Below are 18,879 nucleotides of genomic sequence, written 5' to 3' on the forward strand. Positions count from 1 at the left end.
GCGATCCGTCCCTCTCGCCAGTCAAGATGTTAGTGTTACTGCTTGTTTCTGTTATCCTGGTATGCTGCTGCCAAGTAAGTACACTATTTAATGCAATACTGTGTAATCTACTATGCAATTATTTCCCTCATTCAGCGCTTATCGCTATCGACCCCCTAGGGTCGATTAATTCTTTCAAATATTTTTCCTCTCAGACGACGCCCTGAGCCGAGGTTCGCGCCCATAAACGTTGTACCTACCGGGTGAGAGCCTTCAGCGCTCCCCATTTGTCCGGCCAAGTAGTTAATGCCATCTGCGGCAAATCTACAATAAGTCACGTCAAAAAAAAAAACTGTGTAATTATCATCTCCCTTCTAGTCTCATCCCGTTTTTTACAGAGTCCGCTTACCTAACTTAAAAATTTAGGTCCGGCTTTTTACAAGCGACTGCTTGTCTGACCTTCCAACCCGCGAAGGGAAAACCATCACATACTTACGGTAATGTGGAGTTCCTCACGATGTTTTCCTTCACCGCAGTGCATGACATGTGATAATAATTTATGATTCTAAAAATTGGTTTTGAAAATCATTGGTTTAGGCCGGTGTTTGAGATTCGAACCTGCGACTTCACAGTAAGAGTCAAGCGTGTATACTAACCCAATGAGTCTTGTTACTTGAATAAATACATAAATTATTATCATTTGTGTGTCGTTTCCATATCTCGGACCTATGGAGTCCCGGACTTTTGGAAGGCGTGCGTGGGGCCGAAGCCAACACGTAGAGGCTCCTTACATAACATTTAACATAAACAGCCTATATACGTCTCACTGCTGGGCACAGGCCTCCCCTCAATCAACCGGAGAGGGTATGGAGTATGGAGCTTACTCTACCACGCTGCTCCACTGCGGGTTGGTGGAGGTGTTTTTACGGCTAATAGCCGGGACCAACGGTTTAATGTGTTCTCCGAAGCACGGAATCATCTTACTTTTTCGGACAATCAGGTGATTCAAGCCTGAAAAGTCTTTACCAAACAAAGGACAGTCTCACAAAGTGATGTCCCCATCGGGAATCGAACCCGGACCTCCAGATCGTGAGCCTAACGCTCTAACCACTAGACCATCTAAATGTTATTATTTGTGCTTTCCATATTATGTCGGGACTATGGAGTCTCAGACTTTCAGAAGGCTTTATTATTATGTAGCTACCTACAGTGGTCTCCACCACTCGGAACTAGAGTTATATATATATAAGGTCACGCCTATTTCCCGTTCGGGTAGGCAGAGAACTAATTTACTTTTTGGAATCGTTACAAGAATATGACCTTACGCTCTGTGAGGTTAAAGACATCAATAAACAAACCGGTTAACAAAAATAGCTTGTTTTGTTGTGGGTTTCCCATTTGGTAAAATTGATTTAAAAGAATAACAATAAGAAACGTTGAAAGTATTTTATTATCCTCAAATTTTTTTATAACTTCATCACTGACTTAAGAGTTACGCTCTTGTCGGTGTAGCATTCTCCATGCTACTTTTTTAGGAAAAAATAGGACAGTGGTTACCCTCTGACGCGAGTGGGATGGCGCACAGAGCAGTCTATTTCAAAGACGTACTAGGACTCCTGTCCTCCGCCTTTGAATGGTACTGACAGTTACTGCTGCCCTCTGTCAGGTTCCAGGTTCTTGTAATTTATGGCTGCCATATCTACATGCTACGGTCTATCGGAAAGGTCCACCTGTGTAGGTATGCCTAAGCAGGCGATGGGCGCAAGATCGAAAATCAGTGCTTTCGAATGACACCATAATAATAAAAGTGACTTAATTACTTATCTAATATATATCTTTATATTTCTTTATTCAAAAACTGTAGATACCTTTCCGGCTAAACTGCTTTCTTTGCTTACATTTTTTTTTCTACGTATCTATGGCTCTATCTTTGCTAGTCATAGCATAGCAGATAGAGGACAAATAAAAGCATTATAAATGACAGACAAAAATATGTCATTTCTGTTTGTTTTTATTAGTTTATCAAGATGGATTTACGACTTAAGAATAGTGATAATAGTAAAATAGTAATTATTTCATCTGTTCAAATTGTAGCATTTATAGGTTCTGTCCTCGAAGGTTAATAACTTTTATTGTATTTATACAATGTAGATAATGTGATAATACTAAGTAGGTACTTAATATTTGGTTTTTGTGGTTGTTTGCCATCCACCAGAGTAGCAATTTAGGGGAGCATACTCCATATACTTCTATCGTGTGGGCTATGAGGTGGAGTACCAACCTCATCACCCCTGGTATCAGGGTTATTATTGAGCCACCAAAAGGTACTTACGTCGCGTAAGTAGTACCCGAGACTAACGGTTTAACGTTCCTTCCGAAGCACGGAACATCTTACTTTTTACACAAAGTGATTTTTGTGATATGTTCCCACCGGGATTCGAACCCGGGACCTCTAGGCCATGAGTTCAACGCTCAATCACTGGAGCACGAAGGTCGTTACGTTACTAGGTATATAGTAGGAAACATTTACAGTTTCAAATGAAGTTCATTTCACGACATTCTTTGAGAATACATTGTTTTAAGTTTACGCGGTTATTATCATAATTAAAACACATAATAACGGGTGCTTACCGCGTTTAAAATGGCGATATGAGACTCCCGATATTTCGACACTGTTTCGACACTGGAGTCTCATATCGCCATTTTAAACGAGGTAAGAACCCGTTATTATTTGTTTTAATTATTTTTTGGGAAATCAAATTATTTAGCAATGTACTTACTACTATCATTGCTTCATTGCTTGCTTGATAAGGAATCGTCCTTATAGCCTTGCTTCCATGACGAGAGTCGCATTTAGGTACTTGGTTATGGCCGTCCCTAACAATAACAAGAACAACAATTTACTACAGATGCTCTAAGTACAGAAACAATACATCTATAGACACAAATAGATGCACATAAGATTTTAGACATGGTATACAAAAACTATAGCTAATTTCTGAAATAAATTTATTTCAGTAGACCTGAGAGAGTGTTAGTTTCAAGAAGAAGATGGCACGACGACATGTAAGGAATTATAATTGGCTTCGACCAATAGACGCTGCGTATTTGTCTACGTAGATAGAATGCGCTGCGCCTATTGGTCAGACGCCGCGTATTTGTCGCGTCTATCCACTTAAATAACTAGTTTTATCTAGAAAACGCATTTCAGTTCAAGAAAGTTTGTATTATAGTTTAATATAGTACAGCTTTTATAACTGCAGTAATCACAGAAAGGTAATAACTGTCAAAAATAAAAAATTGTGACGTAACATTATCGTGACTTCATTTAGTGATATTCTAAATCGAAAAGGAATTGTAATTTTTTTTGAGATTAGCGCGTACATACATAGGACAGGACTTCATAGGGCTTTTATACTATTGATTGATTGATATATTAAGTGTATCTAATGTGATTCCAGGTCCTAGTGGCGGTTGAAGCCCCCAGGATAGAGATGAACGATGGAAATAAAATTCCTATTATAGCTCTTGGAACGTACGGTTCAGTAAGTATTAAATATTCTTATGCTTATTCCGTAATCAGTATCAGGGTTGTCATAGCCACTAATCTTGAGAAGCATGATCATTTCAACGAACATTCTCTATGCTTTTTTGTAATTGGGTAATTTCCCTGGTCAAAGATAAATTATGAAATTCTGATTACTTACTAAATAAAGACAGATCTACAGGTGACAAAAAAGTTACCTTTTTCTATTTAACTTATTTGTGAATTTATTGTTAATTTTTCTATCTTTATATTTAAGGACATGTAAATAATCAAAATTACAAAAAGTCAAATAACCTAACTTAAAATTACTTAACCTAGAACCCACTCCGTGTCAAACCTGGCCCAAAAGTGCCCATGACACTAGCAGCGTTACCGCGCTGGATTGCCATGGACAACCTCTGAGCCAAGTAAGACCCGGAGCGGGGGGGTGGGTAGTGAATTTTAATGAAGAAAAACGTAATAATAAGTGCGACATTTTGTCACGCTTTTCCATGACGTCACAGGTTGCTTTTGCATACAAATTCCATAGTAATTTCGTGTTTTGACGTTTAGTAAAAAGTAACTGATTTGACTAGTTGAAAACTAGCCTATTGTTCTGTGAAAATTGTAAGTGATGTTATTTTCTTGTGTTTGTGTGTGGCGTCCTTTTATAACCAACAATTTTTATTCTATTCTATAGAAAACAACTTGCACAATAACCGCCAATAATAAAAAAGCGACCAAGTGCGAGTCGGACTCGCCCATGAAGGGTTCCGTAACAGCAAGTAACATTATGATGTATTAAAAAAAACAATTTTCTTTGGTAGTTTGCATGCTAATCTACATACATCATATATTTTTTTTAGTTTTATCCTCCTCCTATTTTAGAAGTTACAGGGACACACACACACACACATTTTACCACTTTGAAAGTGTCTCTCGCGCAAACTATTCAGTTTAGAATAAAATGATATTAGAAACCTCAATACCATTTTGGAAGACCTATCCATAGATACCCCACACGTATGGGTTTGATGAAATTTTTTTCGAGTTTCAGTTCTATGTATGGGGACCCTCAAAATTTATTTTTTTTTTTTCTATCATTGCGTAAAAATCTTAATGCGGTTCACATAATACACATATTTATCAAGTTTCAACAGTATAGCTATTATAGTTTCGGAGCCGTTTTTTGCCATTAGGCTACGGAACCTTAAAATGCGATAAACGTGTTAAGTATTTGACAGCCATATAAAATTGAATACAAATACTAATTAATTAGATTGAACTTTGCTTACCTGTCAAATACACGTACATCGCTTGCTTATTTTTTATTAGTAAGGCGGTATTGAATTAAGATTAAGACCTTTTAGTTGTGTTTCCAAAGGGGGGATGAAAAAACCTAAGCTAGATTCGGGTGTGAGGCGGGGAGTGTTTCTTCTTCACTTATTATAATATTCTATGCCCCAGCTAAACTTATAGTAGGTAAATTCTCTCTTAGGGATGGTACTGAAATGTATCGGCGCCCGAAGGACGTAATATACGATCCCGACGACCCGATAACTCTAGCCATAGAGGCAGCCAATCAGCTCGCGACAACAAACTCTTCAGAACCCCGATACCGACCGCCGGCGTGGTCGACTATTTCTCTCATTCAGCGTTTATCGCTAACGACCTACTAGGATCGATTAATTCTTTTAAATGTTATCCTCTGAAATGACGCTTTGGGCCGAGGTTCGCGCCCAACTGGGCCGTCTCAGGCCTGTTGTCTGAAATTTTGTACCGGGTGAGAGCCACTCCCCATTTATCCGGCCAAGTAGTTAATGCCATTTGCAGCAATACAATAAGCCACGTCAAAAAAAAAAATGGAATTAATAGATGATAGAGGAGTGGATGTATACGATAGGATGCTATGTTATGCTAGATGCTTAAGCGCATATATGGTACTTAATAATATTATTGAGATGAGCTCCAAGGTCTTCAAGGCTTTTTAAACACGTTATTGTATGAACGGCACGATTCTCGATTGATGGATAATAGAAGCTCTTATGCAGCTATGCATATAAACGCACATTCAAGGTTGTCAGTTGAATTTAATATGCTTTTTTTTCTTTTTTCTACATCATGCTAATGTTTTTTAAAGAACTACTTACTTTTTATTTCTGCCGGATAAAGTTTAATTTTATTTTAGGCGTTTCTTGAAGTGGAGGTAAGCGCTAGTTCCGTGCAGATGACATAACATAGAATAGAATAGAACAGAATAGAAATAGTTTATTGTAAAAGGACGCCACACACAAAAAAAGACAACAACATCATATCAAATTTCCACTAAAACAATTACAAAAAAGCAAGACGGATGTTTGCACGTAACATAACACATAACGGACATAACATAGCATCACGCTATATCCCTGAAGGGGTAGACAGGGGTGTGTAGTAATACATAATATATTACACATTCACTCCTCGTTAGCTATGATAGAGGACAAGATAAATATACTTTATTGAGCACAAAGAAGACAAGGTAGAGAAAATAATATATATAAATATATATAGTATAATGTAATATATGTCTATATATATAAGAAATGCGCAACAGGCGGTCTCCGTGGCCCAGTGGGTTGAGCGTTGAGCTCAAGATACGGATGTCCCGGGTTCAAATCCCGGTGGAACTCAACATATCACAAAAATCACTTTGTGATCCCTGATTGTCCGAAAGTAAGATGATCCGTGCTTCGGACGGCACGTTAAGCTGTTGGTTCCGGTTACTACTTACTGATGTAAGTAAGTAGTCGTTACATGAGCCATGTCAGGGGCCTTTGGCGGCTCAATAGTAATCCTGACGCCAGGGTTGGTGGGGTTGGTAGTCCACCTCACATCCCACACGATAGAAAAAGACAACAGGCGGCCTTATGCTCATGCGGCGATTTCTTCATTGGGATTTACTTAAGGGGCAAGGGGTATATAAAAGGGGCAGAATAGCTGTCCACGCGAGTTGAGGTTGTAGTAATAGTTGGGTTTGGGACGATCGTAGCGTAAGTTGGCTACCCTTGTTTTCACACAATGACGTCACATATTGTTACCAACAGGCGCAAGACGTTCAGAGGATGCGGCAGACAGTCACCTGGGCAGTAGAAGCTGGCTACAGACACATAGATACGGCATCCATTTACAAAAACGAAGAACAAATAGGACAGGGCATCAAGGATGTCGTTAACAAAGGGCTGGTGAAAAGAGAAAATTTGTTTATTACTACTAAGGTAATGGTCTGCGCTTAATGAGAAAGATGTTTGAGGTAGGGTACAATAGTTATAAGTTTTACAAAATGAACAGAGTTTCCCAAACTAGGCAGAGCCTGTATCTTGGGAAACCGTGGACAATGAGATACAAGTCTTGTAAGATTGACGCATTTGTCAACAATAATAATAACCACAGGAAACTTAAAATATAAATATAAAATTGAATAAGACTGACATTCATATTCAATTTAAACGAAAGTAATGTTATACAGCGCCATCTATACTGTTTTTGGGGAACGTGGCTTGGAAAGTCCCTCATTGATTCAGTTCTAGTAATTTTAAAAGTTCAGTTTATTTTTTGTTGTTTCGTGGAATTGCCCTGATTTAAGATTGGCGTAGATACGGAGAAGTATCTGAAAGCAGCCTGAAAGGGCTTTGTGATTTGTAAAGATTTTACTGAGATGTTCCATATTATTAAATATGCTTGGTCATAACTTGAATTTGGACCTATTTGCTGGCAGCATTCAAGGTGCTAAAAAAGCACTTGTTAGAGACTTCGTTTCCTCTATTGTTTAGATATTTCTATTTTTAAGGTTTTTTCCATATGGTCTTAGAATAATGTAAATTGTGTTTTCTTTCAATCTGTGGAAGCTTGTTAATGGCTTTTAGATATTAAGTTAGTATGTAACTTTGTAAATTTAGCTGTAAGCTCCCCAAATAAAATAAAAAAAATATACTTATATTGGCCGGATAAATGGGGAGCGCTGAGGGCTCACACCCGGTTCAATTGCATACACTTTTATTGGTTCAACTTCGTCCTTTATTTTTGTTCTGCTTGTTGGTCAGGCCACACGCTTCGAGGTCTATTTAAGAAGATGCTATGTGACAAGAGGTTTAGTATATTTTGAACTTACCTATATACAGGGCGTTAGTGACATCGTAGCGAAAACTTTGAGGGATGATTCAGGCAATTATTTTGAGTTGATATCAAGCGGAATTTTCCGGCGCAAAAGTATGGAACGGAAAATCATCTAAAGAAACACTATTCCGACGGGAAAATTCACTTGATATCAACTCAGAATCATGGGCTGAATCATCCCCCTCAGTATTCGTTACGATGTCACTAACACCCTGTATACCTTTCAGCTTTGGAACGACAGGCACGATCGTGAGCAGGTGGTCCCGGCTTTGAAGGAATCCCTGGCTAACCTTGACCTCGATTACGTCGACCTCTACCTTATACATTCTCCAAACGCTACGTATGTAAGTATCTAGTGTCCATTCATCATCATTAATAATTTTATTTTGGCTAATAACCCTACAGAATTAAGTTGACAGCACATGTCAAACGGATTGCTCGTGAGCGAGATGCCTATTTTATTCGCCTGGTTACTCATTCATTTTAAAATCAACAGTTGTCAATGATCCGTCCCTCTCCTTTTCGGCGGATAAGAAAATGACGGGTATAACTTAAAATTAAATTAGCACGTGTCTGCAGGAATCAAAGTCAATGCCTATTCACTCTAAGCGTATCTAGTATTTTTTTTATTCTATGACTGTAGCATTGAAGACTTTAAGATTGTAATATTTTATAACACACACGACGGCTGGCTGTATGTAGTTAGTCATATTGCTATTTAGACTTTCTGAGACCAACCCTTGAACTCTTTCTTTGCTGTTCGCATGATAAAGAGGTAGAGGAGGAGTTCTTACTCCGAGGAGGAGAGGAGGAGGTGACTTTGACCATAACATGACATAAGCTCACGACTATAACCCATTTGGGGCAGTCAGAGGTATATCCATCGTAAGATGATCTAAGTATGCACACCTCACTGAGCTTTCTGTATGACCACCGTGATAGGTGGTGCCATATCGCCGTCTATAATAATCGAGCCAACTGTGTCAGTCACTGCACCTAAGATAAATTAATAACTCATTGGTGCAAGTCCAGTACTGGGGTTCGAACTGGCGCTCCCCGTTTGAGAAGCAAGCCGGTGAACCACAAGATGACAGTGACTTTGACAACTGAACTTAAATCATCACTTTTTCAGGAGGACGGTACTCCAGCTAACGTAGACTATCTTGAAACTTGGAGAGGCATGGAGGAAGCGAAGGCGCTTGGTCTTACCAAGTCAATTGGCGTGTCCAATTTCAACGTCGAACAAGTGAACAGGCTCTTTGCCAATAGCAAAGTCAAACCAGCCGTTAATCAGATTGAGGTAAGGATCATCACAAACCAATAAGGGTACTTAAACAATAAAACCTCAACAATAAGGGTACTTATGTACTAAAATAAAGAATCCAAACAAAAACATTTTCATGAAAAATTATGCCAAGACGAGATCATATCGATCGCAATGTCAAGAAGTACATATCATATCATATCGGATCGTATCGTATCGTTTCGTGTCGTGTCGTGTCGTGTCGTGTCGTGTCGTGTCGTGTCGTGTCGTGTCGTGTCGTGTCGTGTCGTGTCGTGTCGTGTCGTATCGTATCGTATCGTATCGTATCGTATCATATCATATCATATCGTATCATAACGCTCAAGCTTATAATTATATACGCTCTAATTATACAAACCCTAAGTTCTCAAACTCTACATGTTAGGAAAAATGGACTTGGCCGTTTTGCTACCAACACATGTATATAAAGTGAACACATTAATCAAATAAAGTCAAATTTGGTTTATCTGATGTAATCCGAACCCGAGTTATGAGGGTTAAAAAAATCGGCGAAACGTTCCGAGAAAAGGTAGGCAGTGCTCTGCCCTTGTGCTTCGCTGAGCTCGTCTTGGCGTCATATAAGAAGGTCAAGTAAGAAGGGTAATACTCCACCCCGCACCAATTTGTTTCGGGCACCGACCTTACTCCTTCTAGGGAGACAACGCACGGGCTGTTAAGCGGCACACGATAATAATGAGATTTCTGTATGGCGTATCAGGGGTTTCATAGAAGCAAGTTTTTTATACTCCTTCTATCGTGTGGGTTGTAAGGTGGATGACCAACCTCATCAACCCTGGTGTCAGGGTTATTATTGAGCAGCCAAAGGCCCCTGACGTGACTCAAGTAACGACTACGTACTTACATCAGTAAGTAGTAACCGGGACCAACGGCTTAACATGCCTTCCGAATCACGGATCATCTTACTTCTGGACAATCAGGTGATTGCCTGCAATGTCCTACTAACCAAACAAGGGATCGCAAAGTGATTAGTCCCCACCGGGATTCGAACCCGGATCGTGAGCAGAACTACTAGCCGTTTTTTATACTTATCATTTGTCTTTCAGGTTCACCCATCTTTAACTCAGGAGCCTTTGGTATCGCACAACCAGAAGTTGGGAGTCGTGGTGATGGCGTACAGTCCATTCGGATTCCTCGTCAACAGAGATAATATTGCTGATGCCCCCCCTCCCAAAGTTGACGATCCTACCTTGTTGAAAATGGCAAGCAAATACGGGAAGACCACAGGGCAAATCGTGCTCCGGTATTTGGTAAGTTAGCTGCCAAATTTTGGGGAGTTTGGATACTATATTTGCTCAGACACAGCATCATGTCTGTATCCCTGAAGAGATAGGCACAGGTGTATGTTATATAGACTCATTCCTCGCCAGCTATGTTTAAGTCCCATGTCCCAGGAGGTGAGCCTATTGCCATTAATCAGGCATACATCCTGGAAACCACGTAACATCAATTATCAATGACCCAAACATGACTCACAAAGACGTATTCAGTGGAGAATACGAGAGCCCGAGCTGGCATTCGTACCCGTGATGTCTAAGGATTTTCTACCTGTTTACTCAAAAAGAATTTGTTACAGATTGACCGCGGCACTATTCCCATTCCGAAGTCCACCAACAAGAATCGTCTTCAACAAAACATCGACATCTTAGATTTCGAACTGACGCCTGAAGAAATCCACACAATCAACAAATTCAACATGAACAGGGGAGTTTTTAATTAAACTATCATAGTCGGTCAACAAGGATCTTGTGGCATATGGATGGCGATGACAGAACGCATTATCAATAAAAAACAGAGGTGTACTCGTTTTTTTTATTGATAAGACGACTAACACCATTCATTCACACCAAAATGACGTATTCATAAAATGCGATATTAGCACACCCTGGACACTTCATACAAGCAACCTCTTTTTACACAGACACTACACATTGACGTTATCGTACACACGCATCTGTGTGTGTGACGTCTGACGCCATACGATTCAAGCCTAAACTATGGTCGAGGGGGCGTGAGGTAAACCTAGCTCAGACGTTGGTGGGGAACGAAGAGTTGCCGTTCTATACGTAGTATTATTCCTTATTCTATGACATTAGTTCCGATTATAGACACGTGCGTGCCAAAAGGTCCTTGACGCTATAGCTTTTATTGATCCATGATTAAGAAATGGCATTGTTGTATATTATCATCTGAAAACGAATTATTTCAAAAAATACTTAAATAAAAATATGGGAAAAATGTGAAGTTTCTTTATTTCTTATAACGGCACCTAATTACAAATTACAAAATTTCAGGTAGTGATCCTAATAGTGTAGTTTCCAACTAGTCAAATCAGTTACTTTTTACTAAACGTCAAAACACGAAACGACTGCAGAAATTGTATGAAACAACAACCTGTGACGTCATAGAAAAACGTGTCAAAATGGCGCAGTTTTTATTACATTTTTCATTATTAAAATTCATAAATAAGTTAAATAGAAAAAGAGAACGCTTTTTGTCACCTTTAGATTTGTTTCTATTTAGTAATCAAAATTTCATAATTTATCTTTGACCTGGGAAACTACCCAATTGTATTTATTAAATAAAAATATAAAGCAATTAGGTACTTTAAAAGTAGAATAATGTTCTCAGACTAATAGGTACAATCGTATATAGGTTGAAATAGTAGCTGTAAGTGTTAGTATTACCAACATGAGACTATCAATATCATAACGAGTCTTGAATGTCAGTAACAATAAAACGAATTAGGTGCACAAAATCTTCGTCAATAATTGGGACCAATATATTTATAAAGGAACATAAACTACTACTAATAAGCATAATCATCATCATCATCATCAGCCGTATGACGCCCACTGCTGGGCATAGGCCTCCCCCAAGGATCTCCACGACGATCGGTCCTGCGCTGCCCGCATCCAGCGGCTTCCCGCGACCTTCACCAGATCGTCGGTCCACCTTGTAGCGGGCCTACCCACTGAGCGTCGTCCGACACGTGGTCGCCACTCCAGAACCTTTCCGCCCCATCGGCCATCGGTTCTCCTCGCTATGTGTCCTGCCCACTGCCACTTCAGCTTTGCAATTCTTCGAGCTATGTCGGTGACTTTAGTTCTCCTGCGGATCTCCTCATTTCTGATTCGATCGAGCAGGGAAATACCGAGCATAGCTCTCTCCATTGCCCGCTGAGCGACACCGAGCCTCCTCACGAGACCCATAGTAAGCGGCCACGTCTCACTGCCGTAGGTCATCACTGGCAACACGCACTGGTCAAAGACTTTCGTCTTGAGACACTGAGGTATTTTGGACGAGAAGATATTCCGCAGCTTCCCGAACGCTGCCCATCCGAGTTGGATCCGACGAGAGATCTCTTTCTCGAAGTTGGACTTACCTAACTGGATTATTTGTCCTAGGTAAATGTACTGGTCTACAACTTCGAGTGTAACGTTCCCAACCTGAACTGGAGTGGGTGCGACATGGTCGTTGGACATAATTTTTGTCTTTGCCATGTTCATCCTAAGACCCACTCGTTGGGATGCGTTACTGAGATGCTCGAGCATGGTGTTCAGGTCTTCCAGGGTCTCAGCCATTAGGACTATATCATCGGCAAATCGAAGGTGCGTCAGGTACTCGCCGTTGATGTTGATGCCAAATCCTTTCCAGTCCAGAAGCTTAAAAATATCCTCCAATGCAGCAGTGAACAGTTTCGGAGAGATGACATCTCCCTGTCTCACTCCTCGCTGCAGTTGGATCGGATTAGAGCTCTGGTTCTGTACTCGAACTGACATAGTGGCATTTAATAAGCATAATATGATTTTCAAATCAAATGTGAACATGTTTGCAATTTAGAGTCGTGCAATATAGGGACTAGATAAAAGCAAGAGAGAATCTTGGGGGACACATAATAACGGGTTCTTACCGCGTTTAAAATAGGGATATGAGACTCCCGATATTTCGACACTGTTGCAAGTGCCATGATCACGGGATGACTGATGAGATTGGAGTGGAGTAGGTAGATCAATAATTTTCTACGGGCAGACATACGCCCGCGGTAAGAACCCGTTATTGTGTTTTAATTATGATAATAACCGCGTAAACTTAAAACAATGTATAATCTTGGGGGATTAAAATGGCCACATCCAAGCAATTCATCTAAAAAGCAATAATACTATTTGACATTTGTTTGCATTGCGCAGTTACTTTTATATGCACAAATGTCAAATCGCAATATAGCTTTTTTAGATGAATTGCTTCGATGTGGCCTTTTTAACCGCCCTGGTAGAATCCTGAATGTCCCATGAACTAACAGCAAAAGATATTTACAAATTAATCTTATCCTATAAATATAGTATTTATACACACAAGTGTAAAGCAATACAGTATCACATTAAATGAGCAGAAAGGAGAATGGGCAAGGTAAAAAATATGAGCAGTCACAGACAATATTGATGTCATAAAATGTGTCAATGTTTATAAACATAATTACAACGGGACCTTGGTTTCCCTCTTGCCTTCTGAGTGAGTACTCTCTGACGCGAGTGGGATGTTGCCCAGAGTAGTCTATTTCAAAGCCTCTGAATATGCTGCCCTCTGTTAGGTTCCAGGTTACAGTTACTGTGATTCGCCTCTTCCGTCCTACATTGCCGTCCCATCTCCGCCTCTGCAACCGTTGAGGTCTTCACCCGTTTTCAGGCAAGGGTTCTACGTTATACCCCATAGGTCTGGGTCCCTATCCGAAATCAGCCACCATCTCACTCCGGCCTACTGAAGTAAGAGGCTGCCATCTATATTGTTTTCGAGGAACTTAGCCTGGAAAATCCCTCATTGAATATTTTTCGCTATTATTCATAACTAGTTATGAAACAAGCCGTTTTCCATTTATTTTCGATAGTCTAAACGAACTATCTCATTTTTATGATATCAATACCGCTTATGGCTGTTCATAGAGAATGCCATTATCCTTAAAATACGTAATTGTTTGACCATAAACCATTGTAGACCCCGCAGGTAAAACTATCACGTTGGTATAGTAACGTGGCGAAACGTGGGCATGCAGGCACTTTATACGATGCTGTACTTCTGATTACACCAATTAGGAATATAGCCTTGAGCCTAAAATAGATCATTATCATTTTCCTAGCGTAATCCCGTATTCATAGGGTCTGCTTACCTAACCTGAAAATTAGACAGGTCCGGTTTATTACAGAAGCGACTGCCTGTCTGACCTTCTAACCCGAAGGGAAAACCAGCCCAATACAGGTTAGACCTAACCTACTCATACCTCCGAAACGCATTTCTCGGGTATGCGGGTTTCCTCACGATGTTTTCCTTCACCGCTCAGTATGTGATAATAATTTGTGATCCAAACATAAATTCAAAAACAAATTCGTCTTTTTGACGTGACTTATTGTAGATTAGTCGCTTTTGGCATTAACTACTTGGCCGGACATATGGGGAGCGCCGTGGGCTCTCACTCGGTATAAAATTAAAGACAACAGGCCTGAGGGCGCCCAGTTGGGCGCGAACCTCGGCTCGGGGCGTCGTCTGAGAGGATAATATTTGAAAGAATCAATCGACCCCAGTGGGATGATAGCCATAAGCGCTGAATGAGGGAATTCGTCGACCACGCCGGCGGGGTCGGTATCGGGGTTCTGAAGTGTTTGTTATCGCGAGCTGATTGGCCGCCTCTATGGATAGAGTAATCGGGACGTCGGGATCGTATATTACGTCCTTCGGACATCGATACTTTTCAGTACCGTCCCTAAGCGGGATGTATCCAGAAGCCGCTACTTCCAGGGGATTTGGGTGGTCAAGTAACGAATTAATACTAGCTTTAGATAAATGAGTCTTTCTGAAGAACAGAGTTTTTTGATCTCTGATCCTTAAGTTTAACCAGTGGGTCTACAGATTTGGTTTATGATTATCTATTCTCAAACATGTAGGTTATTAGTCGATAGTCAGTTGCCTGAAGGATCCATCGATTCCAAAAAGTTCATCGTAGTTGGTAGGCTTCCCTGGTCTAAGAGCCTCGTTTGCTTTCACCTCATCCTGGGACGAGAACCAGTCCCGGTATTCTATCAGGGTGTTGGTCCATCGCTCTGTGGAATAGAAATGTGGAGTTAAATATATAGCTTTTTTTAATTTATAAACCATAACAAAGTAAATAGGTACCTAATCGTAGTTTGAAAAGTGGGTGATTTAAAAAATAAAGAAATGGAAGATATCGCGATAACGATAGATGATATAACAAAATAGATGATATAAGATTATATAACGATAGATGATTTGTCTGATCAGTGAACTTATGAAAAAGTTAATAAAGATTTCTGTCAAATGTTCACAAACATGGAGAACATAACATAACATGTTGACTAGCATGGAGAGGGATGTTATACCGACAAGAGCGTGGCTCTTAAATTAGTGATGTGATTAAATGTTCAAGAACATTTGACATTCATAACGGCAAACTGATGATTTTGATTTTGATGGTCCACAAAATCTGTGAGTACCAACTTTATTCTGTATGGATTAGGAGTTCATCTTCTGTCAATCTGAATATCTCATCATGGAGCTACATAAAATAGTTAGATTTAGAAATAAAGGCGACATTGACGTTATAATATGTTACAATAGTAAAGAACCTTGCAGTGCAGCCATGTTGCTAACCGGACCACCATACTCCAGCGGTAACATTTCTTGGGGCACGTATTTGTATAGGTCCTTGATTTCCTTGTGAATGAAGATCTGAAATAATGCACACTGAATAAATTAATTTCTCCTTGGATTCATTGAGTTTCCTTCCAATCCCGAAACCCACTCCAATATTTATTTTCTTAACGTAAGGAACTGGGCTGCTTCACTTTTTATTATTGACATAATTCTAAATATAAAGTAACGAAAAGCCAAAATATCGAAAAATTCTAGACATGGTGTACTGAGTAACACTTATCTGCTGGCATCAGTCCCAAATTGAAATCTTTATATTTATGATCTTTTCAGAAATCAGAAATCATTTATTCGCTTAGGATAGGTAGGTACAGAGTAACAATATGTTATAAGTCAGTGTTACAAAATCTCTATCCTGCTAATTATTATTAGCATAAAAATATTAAAAATTCACTAATGAATACTATAAAAACTATTAGTAATTCGCCATTCGCGTAATTTACAAGTCATTATTTTAGTAAGTAGGTCCGTTTTAAAAAAATCAGATATCTTATTGTATACTTTCATGCACATGTTATGCGGGCTTTCCAAACAAAGTGTAGTTCTTGGACAGTAGTCCCTTGCTAGTTCGTGTGGTAGCCCTCTCCTTCTATGATTACAATCAGCTGCCGCCCCTTATGAGTTTCATTACGAGTTAGTGTTATTAAGTATATAAACAAGCAAAATTCAAAATTTTTCATCGTTTCTTAAAAATATACATTGTTTTCTCACCCGTTTTCTGATCTTCTCCTTGAGGAAAGGCTTCACGAAGTTAATGAATCTCTCTACAATCGGCGAGGTGTTTACTATGTGCACCTCTTTCAACTTTATTGGGTATGCTTCCTGAAAAGACAACATAAACGTTTTTTGTGTTGTGAGAATATTACATTTCTTTAGGTTGAATAGCATGTTTTATCTTGTTAACGATGTTTAATGTTGCCAATTTAGCATGTTCAGAATCCGCAATGACACAATAATTGAGGAGCCTAAGATGTGTGTTATTTTCGTTTTACAACTTTTCGTATAGGTGAGCTTAGAAGAGGTTACACCGACCCCGCCTATTATTGTGCTTTGTGCTTTATTTTTAATTCTTCTTTCATACAGGCATCCTTAGGCCCAACTGAGCACTCTCAGGCCTGTTGTTTTAAATTTTTACCGGGTGAGAGCCCTCAGCGCCAGCCAAGTGGTTAATGCCATTTGAGGAAAATCTACAATAAGTCATTTAAAAAAAATGCTCTACCGGTAGGCACTTGAACATATAAAGAAAAACTTAAACTAACATGCCATAATATGGCTTTATCATCAATAACCACCTTTTCCAGATTAAAGAAGAAGAGACAAGGATCAGTTACATGTGATGCTTCTCTGTCGTTGTTTTTGTGTTTGTATTAGTTATGAAATAAATATTATTTGTATTTTACTGTATTGTGACTCTTCACTTACCTGAACACAAATCATAAACTTCTTAACAGTAGACGGGCTGAGTCTAGCCAGTAAACTGGGCCCAAGTATAGCAGCATCGAGGACGTAGATGTCTCCTGCGACTCCCTCCTTTTCCTCAGTTAAACGGACGTCTCCTATCATCAGAGCCAGCTTCAGGGTATCCGTGATCTGCTGGCTGTTCAGGTCTGGGTGGATGCCTGGGACATATATAAAGAGTTCGGGTGATTTAGGGCAGTTATTATTTTATTTTATAATAAAGTAGTTTCCGATAGGGGTTTGAACAGTGTTTTCTCCTTCCCGAGAAAGTTCCCTTTTTTTTGACGTGACTTATTGTAGATTTGCCGCAGATGGCATTAACTACTTGGCCGGACATATGGGAAGCGCTGAAGGCTCTCACCCGATGTTATGTTATGTAAGTACTAATGTTAATTATCGATCCTGACTACTGATTCTGATATCCTGGGCTTCTTCTCTCGTGTGGGCTGTGAGGTGGATTACCAACCTCATCAACCCTGGTGTCACCCTGACACCATTGAGCCGCCAAAGGCATGACTCATGTAACGACTACTTACTTACATCAGTAAGTAGTAACCGGGACCAACGGCTTAACGTGCCTTCCGAAGCACGTATCATCTTACTTTCGGACAATCAGGTGATCAGCCTGTAATGTCCTGAACAAACTAGGGATCACAAAGTAATTTTTGTGATATTTCCCTACTGGGATTCGAACCCGGGACCTCTGGATCGTGACCCTAAAGCTCTACCACTGGACCGCGGAGGCAGTATATCCTGGGCTGGAAAATCTAAAGTACCTTACCTCTACAAACTGTGACTCTCCTGCCGTTTGGAGTTATACCAGGTAGCGCTGGGCCTTGTCTGAAGTAAAATGATAAGAAAAGATTAAAACATTACCGTAACCAAACAAATACCATGGTCGTTCTGGGTCATTCCCATTTACTCGGGGTGGGCGCTACTAATTTCAAGTACTTACGTACCTACCCGTCTAGATATTTGAAATAGGATAAAGAATGAAAAATTTATACAATGCGGGAAAGAAATCTTCTTTGTATAAAACATTGGCTTCTCTCCGAATCCAAGATTCAAAAATGGAACCTGTTTTTTCAAATTCATATTTTTTTCACATCTGTGTAATAGGCTAGTTTCCAATTAGTCAAATCAGTTACTTTTTACCAAACGTCAAAACATGAAATTACGATGGAATTTGTATGAAAAATCATAACGTGACGGTTATAGAAAAACGTGATAAATATCGGAATTATTATTACTTTATTAAAATTCATTTAACAAGTTAAATAGAAAAATATTTATTTTCGTTAGTTTTAGATCTGTCTTTGTTTAATAATTAGAATTTCATCATTTATCTTGAACCGAGTACGCGACCCAAAATTACCGACTCACATTTTATTGGTAAGAATCTCGAACAAATCTGGTAAAGTGGCGTCTCTGTTGGTGAAGAACTCCGGACAAGCGGCGCGCATGGTGAAGTACATGTCCAGCTTACGCTTGGTCTTCTCCAGGGAGAAGCTGCAGCCGCGGAGGAAGGTCATCAGAGGCTGGTCCTCTGGAAGACAAATGGTAAATATTTGAGCTATTTATTCATCATCAATTTAAGAGCCGCGCTCTTGTCGGTGTAGCATTCTCCGCTCTTGTTTATCAAAATCCTGGACTTCCTTATAAGATACGACGTTCACTTTATTTTTTCTTTTCTATTTTTAGTATATCGTTGCTTTATAGT

At 39.6% G+C, this 18,879-nt stretch overlaps 2 protein-coding genes across 3 annotated transcripts in view; one reads left to right on the forward strand and one right to left on the reverse strand.

Annotated features, from left to right (window-relative positions):
* LOC126376038 (aldo-keto reductase AKR2E4-like) lies at nucleotides 1-11,221 on the forward strand. Of its 2 annotated transcripts, XM_050023198.1 has the most exons (8): nucleotides 27-74; nucleotides 2,998-3,045; nucleotides 3,441-3,524; nucleotides 6,592-6,762; nucleotides 7,888-8,004; nucleotides 8,793-8,960; nucleotides 10,028-10,231; nucleotides 10,558-11,221. In XM_050023198.1, the coding sequence occupies exons 2-8, from the start codon at nucleotides 3,031-3,033 to the stop codon at nucleotides 10,699-10,701; spliced, it is 903 nt and encodes a 300-aa protein (XP_049879155.1). In that variant the 5' UTR covers nucleotides 27-74; nucleotides 2,998-3,030; the 3' UTR covers nucleotides 10,702-11,221. The 2 variants fall into 2 exon arrangements, with proteins under 2 accessions (XP_049879154.1, XP_049879155.1); XM_050023197.1 differs by lacking the exon at nucleotides 2,998-3,045 and having other exon boundaries at nucleotides 1-74.
* The window catches only part of LOC126376037 (alpha-tocopherol transfer protein-like), a 22,383-nt gene continuing 14,719 nt past the window's right edge, over nucleotides 11,216-18,879 (reverse strand). The window contains exons 3-8 of the mRNA XM_050023195.1: nucleotides 18,543-18,705; nucleotides 17,941-17,999; nucleotides 17,124-17,320; nucleotides 16,413-16,523; nucleotides 15,617-15,719; nucleotides 11,216-15,073 (exon numbers count right to left, since the gene is read on the reverse strand). Of these exons, the coding sequence (XP_049879152.1) occupies nucleotides 14,922-15,073; nucleotides 15,617-15,719; nucleotides 16,413-16,523; nucleotides 17,124-17,320; nucleotides 17,941-17,999; nucleotides 18,543-18,705 (785 nt within the window). The 3' untranslated portion in view covers nucleotides 11,216-14,921. The remainder of the gene's footprint in view (nucleotides 15,074-15,616; nucleotides 15,720-16,412; nucleotides 16,524-17,123; nucleotides 17,321-17,940; nucleotides 18,000-18,542; nucleotides 18,706-18,879) is intronic.

This window comes from Pectinophora gossypiella, chromosome 20 (assembly GCF_024362695.1).
Source record: "Pectinophora gossypiella chromosome 20, ilPecGoss1.1, whole genome shotgun sequence".
In the NCBI taxonomy this organism is placed as follows: domain Eukaryota; kingdom Metazoa; phylum Arthropoda; class Insecta; order Lepidoptera; family Gelechiidae; genus Pectinophora; species Pectinophora gossypiella.

Bases quoted from the DNA above. Each gene is read 5' to 3' on its own strand.
- LOC126376038 (XM_050023197.1), top strand. From the start codon at position 27: ATGTTAGTGTTACTGCTTGTTTCTGTTATCCTGGTATGCTGCTGCCAA. The intron at 75-3,440 runs GTAAGTACACTA...ATGTGATTCCAG, and splicing joins TCCTGGTATGCTGCTGCCAA to GTCCTAGTGGCGGTTGAAGC. The intron at 6,763-7,887 runs GTAATGGTCTGC...TATACCTTTCAG, and splicing joins ATTTGTTTATTACTACTAAG to CTTTGGAACGACAGGCACGA.